Source organism: Sebastes fasciatus, chromosome 16 (assembly GCF_043250625.1).
Source record: "Sebastes fasciatus isolate fSebFas1 chromosome 16, fSebFas1.pri, whole genome shotgun sequence".
Lineage (NCBI taxonomy): Eukaryota > Metazoa > Chordata > Actinopteri > Perciformes > Sebastidae > Sebastes > Sebastes fasciatus.
Window position 1 is genome coordinate 13,554,258 of NC_133810.1, and position 20,004 is coordinate 13,574,261.

General features: G+C 41.1%; 2 protein-coding genes across 2 annotated transcripts in view; both read left to right on the plus strand.

Moving 5' to 3' along the window:
* Positions 1–20,004, plus strand: part of fgf13b (fibroblast growth factor 13b) — a 260,311-nt gene that overhangs the window by 157,577 nt on the left and 82,730 nt on the right. The window lies entirely within an intron of this gene.
* Positions 1,273–16,340, plus strand: ubtd2 (ubiquitin domain containing 2). Its single transcript, XM_074611950.1, has 3 exons — positions 1,273–1,552; positions 5,757–5,993; positions 14,939–16,340. The coding sequence occupies exons 1-3, from the start codon at positions 1,483–1,485 to the stop codon at positions 15,454–15,456; spliced, it is 825 nt and encodes a 274-aa protein (XP_074468051.1). The 5' UTR covers positions 1,273–1,482; the 3' UTR covers positions 15,457–16,340.

The following is a 20,004-nucleotide window of genomic DNA, read 5'->3' on the forward strand; positions in this document are numbered from 1 at the left end:
ATTTCACTCTCTGTTGCGAAATCTGACCAACCAATGCAACAAATATATGTATATATTTATGTAGTAGGCAAACATCTTTTGCAGCATCATTGGGAAAAAATTCCACAATAACCTTTCAGCATCTTGTAATTCAAGTGTTCTGAGAGAAAACTAGACTTCTGCACCTCCTCATGGCTCTGTTTTCAGGCTTTAGAAAAATCACGTCATTTCAGAGAGAGAGCGTTCCTATTGGCTGTGCTCTGGCTGGTGGGCGGTGCTTGGTATTTCCTCAACTGATCTCAACATAGCAGAAAATGTTCTCATTTTACAGCTAAACAGTACACTACAAGATGTTTCTGAAAACATTTGAGGTGAGAAATAGGCATTACAGTAACAGTGATTCATATTTGATCAGCGCTGCCTAGTTTGACCGTTTGATCGGAGTTCACAAGTGATTGACAGCTGCTCAGAGACTGGCAAGGCTCCAGATCAGCTCTTACTGCTTGTTTTCCTCCGGTCTGTGACATCTTGCAGATGCCATTATAGGAGCACCGGAGGACACAAAGATACATGATTTGTTTTTCAGATTACCTGTCTCATGCACTACTGTCAGGGTATATCCTCATCCCCCCTCGGCACAACACAAAGCGCCTGGGTCAGTCCTTCATGCTGGTAGCCATCAGGCTCTACAACCAAGGCTGACCCCCATATGAGAACTATTAGGACTTTAAGAACTTTAAACACGCAACTATCTGCAACCATCTTGGACTCTAACCACTGGCGCACTTTACACTTACTTAACACTATACATCCTATATACAACACTTTATAGACTGCACATATGTACATATTACATTTATTTATTGACGGACTGCACACACTATGTTCACCCATTCACTCTGTATCTTTTATATCTCTATTTATTGTTTTTATCATTTTTGTATACCTTTACCTCTCCTGTGTTTCACTCTGTTTGCTGATGTTGCTGCTTTGACACCTGAATTTCCCTCCGGGGATTAATAAAGGTTCATCTTATCTTATCTTATCTTATAGTGACCGTTTTATAAAGATAAAGTAATTTGAATTGTCTTCTTTTTTTCAGGACAGAAAACAGCTTCTCTGCACACATACAACATAAATGTGTCAAAAACATTATCATCAAGTCTAAAGCAAAACATTTGCAGCCCCAAAGGAGACAACAGCATCCCCCCTTTTTTTTGTTACAGAGCACTTCTTCCTTTGTTCTCCCTCCTCTCCTCTCCTCTCCTCTCTCCTTCTCGGTCACCTTGTCTCTCTTCCTCCCCACCACAGATGAAGAAGAGGAGGAGGATGCCTGCTGCTGCGCCCTGCCAATGCTGAGAGGAAGAGGGGAGGAGGAAGGAAACGAGGAGAGAAGGCAAGGAGAGAGAGAGAGAGAAGAGAGAGAGGGGGGCTAGTGGATGTAGCTCTAGCTGTGAGCCGGGGGGTGAGCTACCTAGCCCGGGCTGCTCTGCTGAAACATCCATGGGTGGCTGTGTCGGGAGCCACCACGACTCCTCCGGCAGCTTGAACGAGAACTCGGACGGCACTGGAGGTAACTCAAGCGTCTTTTAGTGTCTGCAAAGCTGGGGCTTTATTATTAGTAGGGGGGCTTCCTGTGCATGTTGTCCTGTTCTGGAGGTCTGCTTTCCTTTTCCTTTATATACCCGAGCCAGACAGACCTAGGGTATCTCCCCTCCACACAGCACAGCAGGGCCTTTCTTGACGAGAGAAAAAGATGCCTGCTCGCTACTTTGTTAATAAACTGGGGTTTTTATTTCCTGTAGCGACGCCGCCTCCCTTTTGTTCTTTGCTTTTTTGACTGAGCTAACCTGCTACAATGTAGCACAGTTAGCCTGCTAGCTTTTTCATGCATAACAAATATGGGTCACACAGACGGCAGAGGCATGCAATGCAAGGGGAGTGATCCAGTCTGATTTCAATTATGTGTACTGTTATCCTCATGCAAGATGCACTTTGTTGTTAATGCTTTTTTTTATTGACTGTGTTTTGTAGAAGCAAATTAGGGCATGTTTAGTGCTGGAAAGTGGTGTCAAAACTTAAAGGCTGCTTCAGCTTTCTGATAAAGGAAGTGTGTTTTTAATTGTGAACAAGGCCCGAGAGCAATACGCACCATGCTGGCCATCCACTATGCACTGCAACTGTATTTATTGAGCAATAAACAGTAGTGCATGCAATACCTGAGGTTATGGAGGCAGGATACTATACCCTAACTAAAAAATATTTAGGGTACACTATTTTTTTTTTTTACCAGTAGTTATTTTTCTGTTGATAGTATATTTTGGATGAGTGGTTAAAAGCATTAAAAAATGCATGAAGTCTGGTGTAAACTGGTTAAAAAACTGGCATATGCAAGGGGAGTGATCCAGTCTGATTTCAATTATGTCCTGTACTGTTATCCTCATGCAAGCTGCACTTTATCATTCATGCTATACTGTTTTGTATAAGAGAGTTTAGGTGTTGGGGTTATGTTTAGTGCTGGAAAGTGTTGTCAAAAACTTAAAGGCTGCTTCAGCTTTATGATAAAGGAAGTGTGTTTTTAATTGTGAACAAGGCACGAGAGCAATACGCACCCTGCTGTCCATCCACTATGGACTGCAATGGATTAGGTTTATTGTATTTGTTGAGCAATAAACAGTAGTACATGCAATACCTTTTACGGTTATGGGGCAGGATATTACCCTAAGTAAAAAAATATTTAGGGTACACTATTTTTTTACCAGTAGTTATTTTCTGTTGGGACTATAACTTGGATGACTGGTTAATAAAACCATTAAAAGATGCATGAAGTCTGGTGTAAGCTGGTTCAAAAACTGGCATAGTGTTCTGTTGATAGTATCAACAGAACACTATGCCAGTTTTTGAACCTGCGTACACCAAATTTAAAGCAATTTTTTTGATTGTTGTAAATGTCATCCAAGTTATAGTATCAACTTGATACCGAATTTAATTCATTTTTTGATGGTTTTCCAAGTTATAGTATCAAGTTGATGCATTTAAAACCATCAAAAAAATGCATTCAATTTGGTGTACGCAGGTTCAAAAACTGGCAGTGTTCTGTTGATACTATAACGTGGATGACTGTTTAAAACCATCAAAAAATGCATTAAGTCTGGTGTACGCAAGTTCAAAAACTGCCATAGATTTGCCTTCATTAGGTAGTTTACAGAGGAGACACTGACAGTGTACATACGGCTATGACATGCACAAGCATCTGATATTACATTGCATTAATCTTTCGTAGAGATTTTTATCAAGCTCAGGTGCTGTAGACAACTTTGTTCTGTAGTTTCCTGCTTGTCTGGTTCTGAAAAGGGCTTCCACTGATTGGCCAGTAAGTTATTTTAATCACAGATTGGGAGGTTTGGGGTGGGTGGGGACTGAACACTTAGAGATGCTGAGATATAGCCTGGTTTCCTTAATATCTTCTTTTTTGACTCAACATCCGTCTTGACGACTTGTTCGGCTATCTCCCAGACTTCCTGGACGTCTAGATGTCACGTAAACAGGTTGCAGAGGACCCAGCTTTATCTGTGTGTAGTAACAAGAAGCTGTGTGGTGTTAAAACAGATGCAGACAAGCAGCTGTTACTTGACACCTTGCTTGATGAGGACAGAGACAAGGCGATTAGACCCGATCACATGTCAATTTAAATTTTCACCAAAGCAGATGTTATAGCTAGGTTTACCTCGTTCAAGCATGGTGATATTTTAGTATAAAACCATCTATTACCGGCCCACATACATCCCTGAGGATTTCTGGGGAATTCCTGCAAGACAGGCAGGTAGGCTCGTGTTTAAAGGTAAATTATGAGCAGATGGATGAGCTGGAAAGTAGGCTAATGCAGAAGTATGAGCAAGTAGTCGAGTTGGTGATAACACACAAGTACATACACATGAATTCAGGCAGGTCTTTCTGGCAGATCACTATTATTAAACTGCATGCAGAACATTTTTAATGTACATATTCTGTTTTCGTTAGAGTCAATATGAGCTGCTGCTGATGTTTTATTTACATAACCACATGTGTAGTTAATGGTGTTTGTATATGTCATTATCTGTTCGAGTTAACTGCCGCAACGTCTAAATTTCCACACAGGCACAACTGAAGTTTTGTCCTATTTTGTCAACCAAGGACCTCATTGTTCCTCGATTACAGTTTTTTGCAAATGCCGAGACACAACAACGGGTACTTGTGGCACAGTTGTTGAAACCACTCAGTCATGCAGTCGTCTATTGACCAGCTAAACCATAAGCACATTGTCTGCTTTACACTAAGATTGAAATTCTAAAACACACTTTTTTGGAACTAACTACACATGGCATTCTACATTAGACACATCATTCAGAACTGTGTTGTTTGGTAAACAGGCAGTGAAATACCTACTCTCAATTATCAGTCACCTGCACCCAGAATGCACCTGTAACCAATTAGATCACTTAGAAATCAGAGCTTGAACACTATAAACAGGATTCAGGTTTGCTCTTTGGATGTGTGCAACAATAAAGGGTAATTTTGGAGAGAAATTTAGAGGAAGTAATTGCAACATACTGAATTTTGTTTACAGTACAATCTGGCAACTATGTTCATGTCGTCTTCAGTGGTTGTCTCTGATACTGTTACGAGTATTGAGAATAAACTAATGTGTTTGTTTCCCCGTTGCATTTGTGTTCATAGTCTATATTTACAGCATGCTGCAAATGAAAATGCCAAAGACTCTAGATAAGTGTTTTATACTTAGCACATCAGTCATCTCAGTGTGCAGTCGGCATGTGGAAAGAGCTTTTATTTGGTGTTTGTGTGCAGAGTAGAGTGTTGGAGTGTTTGCTTTTGCAAGAGATGGAAGATAGTTTTGACAAAGAGGGCCCTGGGTTCACAAATCGTGTTTTAGAAAATGCAAAATCTGGTTGTTTTAAGAAGAGAATTCTTATAACAGTGCAAGTCTTGTATACAGCAAGTGGATTATTGTATTATACACAAACAAAGAGGGGAAAAGTCAAGGTACGCGTAAACAGTCTGTCAGTTCACCTCTTATTTACTACAAAAAGTCAGTTGAAGGTTGGTGTTGTCGGGAGTGTGCCATGTGATCACCAGAGTACATGTGTACCAGCAGCAGGTGTAACTCGACACCTTGATCCGTCATCCTCTCCTGTGTTGCACACAAACACGCACACACGCACACACGCACAAACTGTCCTGTACCTGTCGTCCCCTTCGTTGTTGATCCAGATGGTGTTATTCATCAGCCATTCTGCTGCAGATGGAGCGCTGTTAGATGCTATAACCCTAACCTTGTAACTGGTAACACAACACTTCTAGCTTCACTTCTGCTCAGTCTAAACGTGTGCTCCATGTTTATATCAAGGCTTGTGTTTAATCTGTCATCTGAGTTTCAATCTTAAAACTGATGCTTTGTTTCAGATAAATCCTAACTCTTGTTTTTGCCTCTTTCTGCTTTACTCTTTATCCCTACTTCTCATTTTCATCCTCTGTGTATTCCCCCTCTCTCTCTCTCTGACTGTCAACTTCCACTCCACGTCTGTCTACTCTCTCTTCCCTACATCCACATTTGATTCCTTATTTCCTTATTTCATTATCTTGGTTATCCCTTCTCCTCCTTCTCACCCCCTCCTCTATCTATCCTCTTTTTCTTCTGGTTCCTTTCCTTCATCTCCCCTCCCTCCTGTCTTCCTTCTCTCTCCATCTTTCCTCTCTCTCTCTCGTCCTCCCTCTCCCAGTGGCTCTAGGGCGTAACCAGCCCCTGAAGAGAGAGCGGCCTAAATGGAAAAGTGACTACCCGATGACTGAAGGCCAGCTGCGCAGCAAGAGAGATGAGTTCTGGGATACGGCGCCAGCATTCGAGGGCCGGAAGGAGATCTGGGATGCGCTGCGGGCGGCGGCCAGCGCCTTTGAGAGCAATGACCACCTGCTGGCTCAGGCCATCCTCGACGGGGCCAGCATCACACTGCCGCACGGTAACGCACATTTCCACACTGGTAGATGTAGCAGATACCTCATAGCCATAGTTTGTTGTTCGTGAAATACCGCTGGGGGGACTTTATGTAGGACGTTGCAGTTGATGATTACCACCTCAGGAATTTCGACTCCCTTTTCCCAACTTCTCTAGAGAACCTAAAACTCAGGAACACAGCTGTAGAGAATTTCTTAACAGTTTGATGCTTTACTGAAGGCTGCAGATCTTGTTTTTTTGTGGATTTCAAGTTCATTAAAATACAGGAAGAGACAAGAATGTTTTTTTAAGTAGGGCTGCACAATTAATCGAATATTAATCACGATTTTTGGCTTCCCACAATTAAATGAACGATTACAGATGTTTATAATGCGTGCTCTGCTTATAGAAAACTCTGCTGCATATCAAGTCAAGCGCTTCCTAAACTAACAGTCAGCCACCAGGGGGCGATCAAGATGTTTTGGCTTCACTTTCGGGGAGCCGTCATGCCGTGAAAGACTTTCCTGAAAGTTGTGGTTGCAGTCCAGAGTAGAAGAGTAATATACTGTAGAGCAGGGGTTCTCAACCTTTTGCAACTTGAGGCCAACTTCTGATTATGTCAAATAATTTCCAAGGACCACCTTCTCAAATAAATGAGAAACTGGGCTATAAATATGTGTTATTCCACTGTCAAGTGTAATGACCCATGTAAATATTCAGCTTACCCTCATCCATCACTGCCTGCCATTATGAATCCAAAGTATTCAGGGTCACTTTTCCACACACATTTAGAGCTTTTACTGGTGCAGCGTTTTCTCCAACATCACTTTTTTATTTAAAAAAACGCTCCATTTTGCCTTTCCACTGAGGGGCCACTGAATATCATCTATTACATATTAATAGGTTATATAGGTTAATAGAGTTTAAGTTGAGAAGCTTAAGGATGTAAGAAAACTTCCCCAGGAAGTATCCTCGGTAGTTTCAAGTGTCATCTGACGGGGAAGTTTCATAAATAAGGGAGTAAACTTTGCCACACATGACTATTCATTTCTGCGAGGGACGTTTGATACTTCTGTGCACAATAATAATATTTAATGAATATGGACCTGATTCCAAGTAATTCACAGTAGCATTCAGCCTGCAGTTACACAGATGCAGAACCTTTAAGTATATCTCAATGACGGCATCGTAGAGGTTAGACTAGCTATTAGGAGGTTTATACTGTACTGTACGATCAATCAATAAATAATACATTAAAAGAGGCGTGTCCTCCTGAAAGTAGGATTTAATGAAGTAATCACTCACACAAGTATAAAGATGCATCTTCTAAAACTTACTGGAGAGCATTCGCTTAGAACAGATCAATAAAACTGGCTCACATTCAGGAAGCCCAACAACTCCACACAGTAATTATCAGCCACTTGTGCAGGCTTTCTATTTGTGGATGTGCGTCATTCTCTCGATTCCTAATTCATCTCACCTCATGTTACCCGAACAGAGGAAAGGAAATTTTACCTTTTTTCTTGTTAAAATGTTGTCGTGGTGAGTTTTGGATGGTGATGCATTTTGTCCCTCCGGTTGGCATTTCACTTCCGTCTCCAGACTTTAATACAAGAGTCCAAAAGTGTGTGTTTTTTATGTATCAGTGAAAGTAAACGTCACTAGTGGATTGAATAATAATTCTCATTATGTTAAAACAGACTGAGATGACTGGCTTGCTCTGATATAAAACATGTTCATGGACCTCATAGGGATGTAACAAAAAACGATGCTTTGGTATAGTTTTGTAAAAAAATCGGTACATATCGATACTGAATATTTGAAACGGTTTTAATACTCATTTTCCACAGTATCGATACACGGGTAACAGCTGCGCTTTCTGCTCTCTCTTCTCTCCGACAGCAAGTTGACACACACACCGCTATTTATCTTTTAATAAAAATATGCCCTCAATGTCGTGTCAGTTTTTCTCCGTGGTATCGATTATCGATTTTTTTCAAGGTATTATATCTAAGTTGGAAATTCCAGTATCGTGACAACACTACTTCGGTGCCAAGTCGATGCCACAATTCTGAAAACGTGACAGTATTTGTATTTCTACAGTACCGTGGGTACTGGGAATCAGGGCTCAAGACTAACAGCGTCCAGTCGTCCCGGGGACGGTTTCAAATTTCCCTGATAATGCTACACTGTGAATAACAAATCTGTGTTGAATCCTCTTTGGCTAAATAACGGAGCTAACGTTAACGGAGGTTGCATTGAGTTTTATTATGATGCGTTCAAGCTCTATTCAGTAAAAATGATATCAGGCGAAGGTAAATATAACGTTATCATGATGTGTTCAAATGTAATCTTGTTAAATGTAGTTTTGGACGAAAAACTTTTTTACCGTGGTAACGAATTGAGTATCGAGAATTGTTCACTGGTATTGGTATCAACTACTAAATTTCCGGTATGGTGACATCCCTACTGCATACCCGTTATCCCCTACCACACCGGCACAGCATCATGTATATTTGAAGTTAACATGGTAGTAAGCAGAACCTTACTTTGGATTCTCCCCAAAAAATGCCCTGTTTATCAAAGGCAGTTTATTTCTGATGGGCTAGGTGAACTCCTGTGCAGGAAACCAGAGCTGGACACAATTATTCTGTTTGTAGGCCAACAGGGACACTAAATCTCAAGGTCAGCGCTACCTGAATACGATGTGGGTATAGCAGTTACCAACAGATAGGCTATCTGTGCGTGTAAACATAGTCAGTGTCTTGTCCTGCTCCATTTCCTTTTGTAGTTTGGCCAGGTCAGATCAGATCCCGCTGTGCTGCAGCTGTGGATTCCCCAAGCCTGATGTCACCATCTCACCAATCCACCACTCCAATACAAAGAGCAGCCACAATGCTTCATATTTTTATTACTGACAACTTTATGTCTTTCCTTTGCACTCTTTTTTTGCTTTCACCATTCCAGTAGTAACAACAATAATTGAGACGTTTCATTCCAAACCACAAATGTGGCGTCATGGTGGCACTAGATGAAAAGTCAGGAGATCACCAAAGCCAGAGGGATTCATCCTCTGCAGACTGTGAATATCTGTAAATAAAGTTTCATGGCAATCCATCCAGTAGTTGTATCCAATAGTCTGGACCGAATTGGTAGACAGATAAAGCCATGTTGCTAACCTGATGCACCCGATGGTTTGTTACACAGAACCATCCGAGAAGCCGTCATTGAGAACTGTTTAGAAAAGGGCAGGCACTTTCAAAAAAATACTTGGTAGGTGATTGAATGAACCATCTGTCAATCAAACTCTTGCCGAAGCCAGTCAGGAGAAGAGCAAAAAACATCTTTTCCATCAAGAAAAGCCTTCAGTGCCGTTCTTTGCTCTTCTTTCAATGAAGAAATACTCTCCAGTTCTGTTAAAACCGACGCTATTTCAGCATCTACGCTAACCTCTACAGGAGCCGCCATTGCTGTTTAGAACGAATAGTCGCCTCTCCGTGTCGTCACACATACCTAAAACCACACCCGTAGCTGCCAGTAGTTCCTCACAGGACGCTGATTGGCCCCGTGATCTGGCTGGCTTCCGTTACTGTACTAAAACATATTATATAGTGCAGACTTTGTTGTTGCTATTCACGAAATGAAACTGAGAATTTCACGTTCCTTTAAAACTCCCACTGCATTTATAATGGGGACTTTCATTCATGCATCAGTCGATGGGCTCCTTTTTCAGTGCATATAATTAGACCGGAGACCAACTTGGTCTTGAAAAGTAACTCTGTGAAGCAGAAAATGGGAACCATTTGTTTTTCAATCTAAACTCGTGTTGTTTAATGAAATCCAAAAGGCATTAGCACCACCTGGAAGCCATTAGCATTCTGCAGCTGAAGGATAAACACTAATGTGGAGCCAACTGGAGAAGAAAAAAAGCAAGTGAGATATACAGACAGATTCGCATCCAAATCATGTTTAGAGAAAGTCAGTGAACCATGTGTAACATTTATCTTGTATTTATATTAGCCTTTTGTGACATCAGCTGTGACAGCTTCCACATATTTAGCTGTCTCCGCTGGCGTCTCACTGTCTCACATGAAAGGAATTTCAAGGCCCTGACACACCAAACCGACATCAGAGAAGTAGCGGTGATGAAGGCCAGCCTGTGTCTTGGCCCAAAAATGTTGCACTTGGAACACACCGCAAAGACAACAATCCAACGGCCAACTAGCACGTACGTTGGAGAGGAAATAACTCTCCATGCCAGCAGGTGGCGGTAGTCTGTATGTCATTCAAATAGAGAAACTACATACAATCCGTTGTTATGATACATACGTGAAACAAAGCGGCGTTTGCCGACCATCTTCACACCACTCTCACTCACCACTTGGCTTCATTCCAGATGGCCATGTCGTTGTGAAAATATCCGTGTGTTGGAATGATCAGATGAGATGAAGATGGAAAATGAGAAGAGCCTTCTGTGTTTGCCCTCTTGACTTTACTCGTTGGCTTGCTTTCCTCACTTCCGCTTCTCTTCTCGTGCATGAGACGCTTAAACTGAACCACCATTCAGAGTGATTTCTCTCACCAGCGAGCTCCGCCGCTGCTTCAACACGCTGAATCGGCCGAAAAAACTCTGACAAGGGCAGACTAGAGCTGACAGTGCGGGACACACGGCAAAAACTAGGTCGACAGACGCTCACCGACGGCCCAAAATTGGCCGACCGTTTAAACTAACACCACATAAAAAACACATTGACATTTCTTTTGACTACAAAAAACAGGATGACCAAATGTGATTTCAAACTGGACTTTAATACATTTATAATTCAAACTGGTCTAAAAACAATTGACACTACTGAATGCAGTAAAGCTGTGTTTATACTCGCGCGAGGCACCGTGGTGTGGGCCTCCACATATGGTGCGAGCTACGAGCACGCACAAAGGCGTTTATGCTCAATACGTTGTTCGTTGCAATATTCTCCGAAATGCCAGCAAGAAGTCAGCGAGTGCTACCAGCAAAATGCAATAAACCAAACTCCTCAATGCCAAGGAGGAATTGTAAGTAACTATAAAGTCATATCTCCTATTCATGGACATACTTTATCACCTTTATACAATCCCTGTAAAGAAAGGAGTCAAATATTAAATGTATTATAATGAAACAAAGGTTGAAAATCCTGTAAATCATTTGATTCGGCTGGCAAAGTATTTATAAACAAACTGACCATCTTTCTAATTCATTATTTTACTTATTAATTTAAGTTATTTGCTTTTATCTTATTGTGGCAGTCGTGTCTGAAGAGCTGTGCGCACGCAGTGGGCACCTAGTTACAAAATTCAAAATGCACAACCAAGCGCTGCGACAGCTTGCGGAGACTCCGCGCTTTACACAACAATAGGTGTCATTTTTGGCTCGCGCCCCCTCGCCACAGGGACACTACCGCGAGCATAAACCCAGCTTTAGGTGTTGATATGTGTTGCACATGTTGATATTTCAGTTATGTTACTGACAGAAGTGGAGAGCTTTAATACCTTAAAAACATGCTCACCATACAAATTGTGTCACTATGTTGGTATGTCAGCAAATTATTTTGTTGCATAAGCTGAAAGAGTTTGCCTACATATGGTTTTTGTCATGACGGAAGGAAGGATGTTGTTATGGGGTTGAAATAACTTGTAGTTCTTTTCCCACCAAGTGGTTTTTGGTGAGTGCTGTTTTTATAACTTCACACTTGTGGTCCACATTACTACACATTTCAGTTTTAGAAAGTGTGTGACGCTCTCACTTTCCACCTCTCACTCTCACATACGCTCTGGTAAACCGTTTCCCGAGGCGTAGCGTTGCTTTAATGTCCTCACCTTGACCACAGCAGTCGTCATCTAGAGAGCCGAGAGCAACATCCTGCTGACTCATCTCAGTCTCACTCAACACAAAACTCATTGTCTCTCTCGAGTGGCCAGTGGCTCAATTTAAGTCATAAAACAACACACGAGTGGTGTGTTGACCTTTTTGAAACGTTTTGAGATGACTTGTGGAGTTTTCACCACGGTCTTTAATTATCTGTCAGAAGGTCAACATCATTTCCATTTCTTCAAAACCATTATAAAGACAAAACATTTGGGAGGAATTGGCTGTTTTGGGATTTTACAAGGCGGTAACCTCCAGGTCTGTGGGGAAGTGCCTCAAACTTGCATTCTTTCTAATAACCAGGGCGACTCTGGTTGCAAAAAGAAGCCTGATTGTATAGAAGAAAATGGCCCTACTTCTCACTTGGTTTTATTACCTCAGTAAACATTGTAAACATGAGTTTATGGTCTCAATCTCTAGTTTCAAGCCTTCTTCAATACAGCATGATGTCCATCTAGTAAATTATGGTCCCATTTAGAGTCAAATAGACCATAAAGCAGGGGAAGCTTTAGGGCCTTTACACACAGGGGACATTTTCTTCATGTAATTAATTTGGACGTCAATATATTTTTTTGTACTTTGTACTTTCACACAGAACATGAATATTACATGGGGAATAAACCAGTAGGGCTGTCCCGAATAAAACATGTTGGGCTTCGAAGCTTATATTCGAAGGTATTCGAAGCTTTGGGACAGCGCCGCTGCCACACAACTAGACAAACGCAGCTCTACACACGACAAACATATATACCTGTCTAAAATAACTAATAATAATTCATGTTTATTATGAATAATGAGTAATGTTGTGGGATTATTCCTTAATTCATGGGCTATTTGGGGATTTATACATTAATATAACATACAAAAAAACAAAGCATTCGAATACTGATTTGGAGGTTGATTACCATGGCAACAGTCGGAGCCTTGAAGCATTCGGGTCAGCCCTGTAAATGTAATGTTTTCCGGAATGAGGTCAATTTTCTGAGCTTTTGCAACGCGAATAAAGGTATCAATCCATCACATAGTGTGAAATGGGTTTTTGGTTGCGCCTATATTTATGAAACAACAAGAAGGAGGCTGCGTAGTCTCCTTTCAACCTTGACAAAGACAGCGCAGACCAAATCTACTCCTTTCGTTCTTAAGTTTCACAATAAAAGCCTTAGACATATAATATTCGCATGCGAGTATTTAGTATTTGTGTATTCGTCACGCCCCCTCCGGTATGTAGAGGCCTTCAGGGCGTGGCTACCTTGTGTTTGACGGGTTACTACCGCGACGTTCTGTTCATGAAAGTTAATTGTAACATTTTGGTTGCCTAAAAACGTCTTAGTCAGCGTTCGGTTGTACTTGGCTCAATCCTCTCGTGTAACTTCTGGTTGCAAAAAAACAACATGGCGACAGCCAAAATGCCGCCCTTGAGTCTTCAAAACGGCAGTCTACAAACCAATGGGTGGGTCACGGTGACTACGTCCACTTCTTATATACAGTCTATGGATTTTATTCAGGCAAGCAAGCCTTGTGATCAAAACACCCATTACCACAATAACATTGCTTGGTGTTTTCAGGTGTGAAAAGTAGTGATGTTAAACCTTTGTGCGGGGGGACCTGTCTGAAATCCCCTTGAGGACCTTTGGGGGTCCCCCCTCTGCAAATACCACTGTGTTTTTTGTTTCTGTTCACTAAGTCTTATTTCCCCCTCTCTCCACCAACTCTATACCCACTACGTGTTTGAATCACGGTTGGTCATCAGTGACATAATGCTTTTTAAAGTATAAGAAATCCCTTTTTTCCTGCTTTCACTTGTCTTTCCTCAGTCTTTGTTTTCTGGCGAGTCTTTACTCTCATTTCTCCATTTTATCTTACTACAGCGAAATGTAAATTGGAGGACAGGTCTTTGTTAAATGGAAAAATGACGCGAGTGTTTCACTTTCAGTTCATGAATGCAATAACGAAAATATACAAAAGAAAACTGAATTTAAATCCAACATAAATGTGGGAAGCGTGACTTATCCAGGCCATTCATTTGAAAGTGAGAAATTAAGGGAAATATTTAGGGACCTGAAATGTTCACTTTAGTTGTTAATTGCTTTGTGTTGGAACTTCCCAGTTAAACATTTACCTAGTGTACTAAATATAACTATGTACGCACACAGGTTTGTTTATATTGGTATGTGGGTTACAGTAAGCTGTAACCTGCTGCAGATGATGGTTTCCGTAATGTATGTATAAGTGATTCCTATAATATGACACACCATGCATGTAGCTACAGTAGATCAGCTAATCCTGAAGTAACCTGACAATGTTTCACTTCACTTTTTTAATTTGAAATTTGTGGTTTATATGAATTGGTTAAAATAGACTTGTTTAAACCTCTCATTGACTTGTGTCCAACCGGACTTTTAATAAAGCTTAAAATATATGTGAACTGATAGGAATGATGGTCAAAGCTGTTAAAACAAACTTAAAGGAACAGTGTGTTACATTTCGGGGGCTCTATTAGCAGTAATATAATATTTATAACTATGTTTTCATTAATGTATAATCACCCGAAACTAAGAATCGTTGTGTTTTCGTTAACTTAGAATGAGCCCTTCATATCTACATAGGGAGCGGGTCCTCTTCACGGAGTCCGCTATGTTGCTCTGCCATGTTTCTACAGTAACCCAGAACGGACAAACCAAACACTGGCTCTAGAGAGATGGCTTTCACATTTTTACATTACCTGAAGGCCACGTTTGTGAAACTGCGTTAATGTGAGCTGCGGAGTGCAAAACCGCGGTACTGCCAGCCGCCGTCTGACTTCCATTGCTCCTAAAGTAGTGTTATTATGGTAAGGATGGCCTCTGAGCGAGGCGAACGGCGTTACCATGGTTTTGCACTCTGGTACGTGTTATCACCGTCTTGGAATGGAAAGAGTGAGCGGAGGGGTACTCAGTTGTTTGATATCTGCAACCACACCACCAGATGCCGCCAAATAATACACACTGCACCTTTTAAGATGTTAAAAAACATAAAATCCTTCAACCTTTTATATTAAAGTGTTGACACATGTTTCCATTCTTCAGGAGCTCTGACTGAATGTTACGATGAACTGGGGAATCGATACCAGCTGCCAGTCTACTGCCTCTCTCCTCCCGTCAACATGATCGAAGAGCGCTCCGACGAGCCCGACGGTTCAGATCCAGACTCCGGGGCCGCAGACCCGTCCACGGGAAGCGCCAGCGACGCCGGCTCAGGAGGGGAGTGCCAGCTTCGACTCCGGCTCTCCACGGGTCGCGACCTCCGGCTGGCGGTCCGTTCCTCGGACACGGTGGGCATGATGAAGCGTCGTCTACACAGTCAGGAGGGCGTGCCTGCCGCAACCCAGCGCTGGTTTTTCTCAGGTCGGCCGCTGACTGACAGGCTGCGCTTGGACCAACTCAACATCTCCAGGGACTACGTAGTGCAGGTCATCCTCAGCCAGCCGCCACCGTCTGAGCCGGAGTCGGAGTCAACACCAGGACACACACCAGAGGCCTCTGGGCCGGCGGCAGAGGAGGGAGTGGCTGCACTGCTGCAAGAGCCCACGCCGGTGGAGAATTAACTCCCCCCAACCTGGCAGCGTGGAGGGGGGGCAGTATAAAAGAAGGAGGATAACAAGGGAGATGAAATGAATGAAAGTTGATTCTGACTCTTCTCTTTCTCTTCTTCTTCTTCTCTTCTCTTCTTCTCTTCTCGTTGTTTTTGCTGAGACGGGCTTTGTGTGGGCAGAGGTCGGCCTTCTGCCGGAGCAAAACGACTCTTGAATCGAGAAAAGACTCTTCCTTTTGGTTTTACACGTTGAAATTTTGACCTTTTTGAAGTCTTTTTAACTGTTCCTATGGAAACCAAACAACAAAAAAGAGAACTATGTCAGATGGCGTTTAGGGTTTTCTTAGCAACACTGATGTTTTCGAATGTGTCTGTTTCAGTTTCCATTCAAGTTCTGCTCTCTGGCAAAGCTTGGTCAACAGAAATCTGTTCATGAGGCTACAGGGTTATACATACATTTATAAATACATTTCCATTACAACACGGGCAGTTCAGAAAGGAGAAAGGTTAACAATCATGACAGTTATTCTTAATTATATGTGAATCAAATCAACTTCCTCACTTGGGGATTAAGTCAGTTTGCTATATGCTGTAAAGAAAAGGTCGCTGGTTAGTAAACAGATGTGTCCTCCCTCTCGTCAAGAGGCTGCCGCTGGATTAGACGCTTTATTTCACTCTGCTTCACAGAACAATCAGAGCAATCATGTAATAAACATTAAGTAGTCAGCCTGTGTGTTTGTGTGAGTGTGTGGATAAGCGTGTGTGTGCGTGGATGCTCATATATGATCAAGACACAACCACATTATTCATGTGGAATAAGGATGGAGCATCAGAAACACAGTTGCATATTTTGATTAAAAATAGAATGTTTTTAATTAAAATTGATCATTGTTTCTATTCCTCGATCTCCGTCTAATTATTTGCATTGAATATTTCCATGTTTTGATGCAGAGGTACAAAAATTATAGCGGTATGATGCAATAACGGTGTGATTTACATTCTGTTGCAGTCTTTCAATGGCACTTTATGGTTAATAATTAGGGCAATTAATTAATTTAAATTGATTAATCGTTTCAGCTCTACTAATCTTTTTTTATTATTATTTCTCGTCCATTTTACCGCAGATCTATAAAGAAGGGCCCTCGTAATGCAGCGCATAAATGTGTGATTGTTTAATTAGAACATTATTGTCATATTTCAGGCCATATTTACGTTTTCCCTTACTAATATCAGGATGTCAGAAACACCCTTTTCATGAAACCATTGTTGTCTCGGGGGAAAGGTGTTGTAAAAGCATCATATTGATGCTATAATTCCCACTCTTATTGTTGGAAGGTTGAAACAACAGATCAGGAGATACAAAGAGAGTTTATCTCTAACTATTACTGGCTGTTTTAGGCCGGTATCAATATTTTAGAATTAAAAGGAATAGTTTGACATTTATATCAGGATAAACCACCTTGAGATGCATCGTCTCGTTTTCGAGGGGGTCCCAAACAAACACTTACAAAAAAAATAGAAAAAAGAACAGTACAAGACACAATGTTATATAACACAAAAGCGACAAAACAACATATAACAAAACAAATAACTAAAGGAAAAATAACCTAAATAATAATAATAATAAAAAATATATAATAAATATAGAAAAGAAAAATTGTACAACCTTTAACATTTTTGGGAGATAAACTTATTTGCTTTCTTGCTGAGAGTTAGGTGAGGAGATGGACACCACTCTCATGTCTGTATGGTAAATATGAAGCCAGATAGCTTAGCTTAGCTTTGAGACTGGAATCGGGTAGCCTAGCTCTGTCTAAACGTAAGGATAAGTCTAGAGGAAAATATTCACACACTCGTAGCCATTATGCACAAAAATGATTTAATAATTTACCAACATTTCGACATGACCGTCTTCTTCAGAGTATAGAGGGACAACAAACAGCCCCACAGGCATTAAATAGACACAGGTGTGTTCAATCATGTCCTCAATTACATCTACAAATTATGGCAGGAGCACAAAGCTACCTGATTCATAAGGCCATTTAAAAACACATTAGAAAAACAGTTTGAATAAAAAAGTCTAGGTTGTACAGTCAAACAAATCTACATATGAGAAAAGCTAAGTATCTCAGGTGCAGCCTTATACAGACACACAACATCAGGAGAGACACAACAGGTAGTGTTTCAGGAAAAGAAACACAACACCCCTGGCTCCAACTGGGTTCCTACGGAGGAGATCTCAAGGGATAAACATGATATCTCAAATAAATAAATGTATTAGAAGCATTAGAAATATATTAGGAAAATACTTTAGAGAAAAAATATTAGAAACAAAAGCGTTTTTATATAGAAAGAAAGACTTGTAGGAAAAAAAAAAACTTTACATAAAGAAAACAAGTCTATTATATAAAGAATTAAATAAGTAGAAAAGGTTAAGGGCTGAGATAGAGGGAAGACGCCCATCTATGTACTTATAGACAACAATAAATGGTTTTAGATCAACTTCAACATTTAGGCATTAGGACGGGTATTTGAGTGATAGATCCAAAACAAAATCAAATATCAAGCTACCAGCACCTCTATCACTCACTAATTAAAGAGGACCTATTATGCTTTTGTGCTTTCCCCTTTTCTTTAGTGTGTTACATAGTTTTTTGTTCATGTAAAAGTCTGCATAGTTACAAAGTCCAAAGTCCACGCCAAAGGGAGTTACTCTCCCCACAGAAACACTGCTCCTGAACTGCCTGAAACGCCTCGCTTGAAGTCCCGCCTTTTCTTCTGTAACATGGTGATGTCACCAAGTAATACATATGCATAATACCTGCTTAGCGGCTAGTTTGTCATGCCCTCAAACAAAGCTAGTTAGAGCGGAGCTGGAGTGGAGTCTGAAGAGTTTGGTTTGGTTGACCAATCACCACAGTGGGCCAGCTGACCAATCAGAGCAGAGCGTTTCCGACAGAGCGTGAAAAGAGGTGCTGCAGCACAGCCGGTATGAGGAAAGTAAAACGTTTTTTGAACATTAAAGCATATAAACATGTTAATGATATGGCTGAGAAATGGTGTGAAACTATGTTCTGTCTAAAATCGATATATTGGCCGACTTACTTAGATATGGCTAAAATTGGACGTCAGCGTTGCCAGATTGGAAATGTTAAACTATCATACGACAGGCTTCAAATGACCATATTTTGCGGAAAACATGAGTCAAAACCACAAGAACAAATAGGCGTAAGTGTTAGGTTTACCAAAACACGTATTTAAATGACTTTTTGACACGCCTACGAATCTACCCACATCGTTTTTTTGTTTGTTTTTTTAAAAGCAAACTGACGTACAGTAGCTATGATGCGTGGATGTGTGTCAATAAGTCCATCAGTCTGACAATTTTTGTAATAGCCTACTTTTACAAAAAAATTACAACGACTGGAAGCCTTTCATTTTCTGCATGAAAACAGTTAAGGCCATACGCTAAGCTAATTAATTAATAAATGACTGGGTTTACTAGTGCATTCAGAGCAATCCCTCATGCAAACTCTCGCAAATGAGTGTCGAGCAATGGGAGAGAGAACGACAGCCCGTCATCAACATCGTAGTCTACACCAAACATGATTGGCTAGAAAGAGGTCATGTGAGAGGAGCTGGAACCATCCGGAAATTAATTGATCGTACAGAGGGCGAAATGATCGTACAAATGATGCGGTTGGATGTTAAATTTGACATACAGTAGCTGATTTAGAGGTCTCTTTTTTTCAACACAGCAATACTTTACAGCAGATCTGCTTCCCTTTTCCTTTGATTTCCTCCGTATTTCAACTTCCTTCTTATAAATCTACTCATTCCAGCCAGACAGAACCTGGAAAATTCTTTGAAAAAAAACATTATGATGCAAAGAGGCCGTCTAAAGAGAAGAAGCCACTGTGAGCATTGTGTTTGAAAGAAGTGCTGCCAACAGGCATTCCCAGCTTGAGCCAAGAAATATGCGAACGTCATTGAGCCGGTGATGGAATGAGGAAGGAACTAACCTGTCTGCTAACAAACTAGCTGCCGTCGGTCACGTAGACTAAACACTTGAGTATTAATGTAGAGAGGAAGAATGAGAGTTAATGACCCACTTTCATGTTATGAAACGTGAAAGGTCACACTGTGCATGAGTGGTCGGCAGAGGGGAAGTGGATACTTGATAAGGTCAGCGTGGCATGGCACCTCAAGTCTTCATATCAGTTTTTTAGGGGGAAATACCTTTTCTACATTACACCTGATCGAGGTCACAGTCTCAAAATTAAATTTTCTCTGTTTTGAGACACATGCACCATCCCAACATTATTCTATAGGGGCGGCTACAGCTCAGCGGGTAGAGTGGTTGACCTTTAACCGTCAAGGTTGGTGGTTCAATCCCTGGTTCCTATACTGTCTGCATGTCAAGGTGTCCTTGAGTGAGACACCGGAATGTATATGATGATTCTAATAAAGTTTAATAAAGTCTTATGTATATATTATTATATATTATTACACGGCTTTGTTGACTACTCGATTCTGATTGGCGCTCTGCGGTCTATTATTT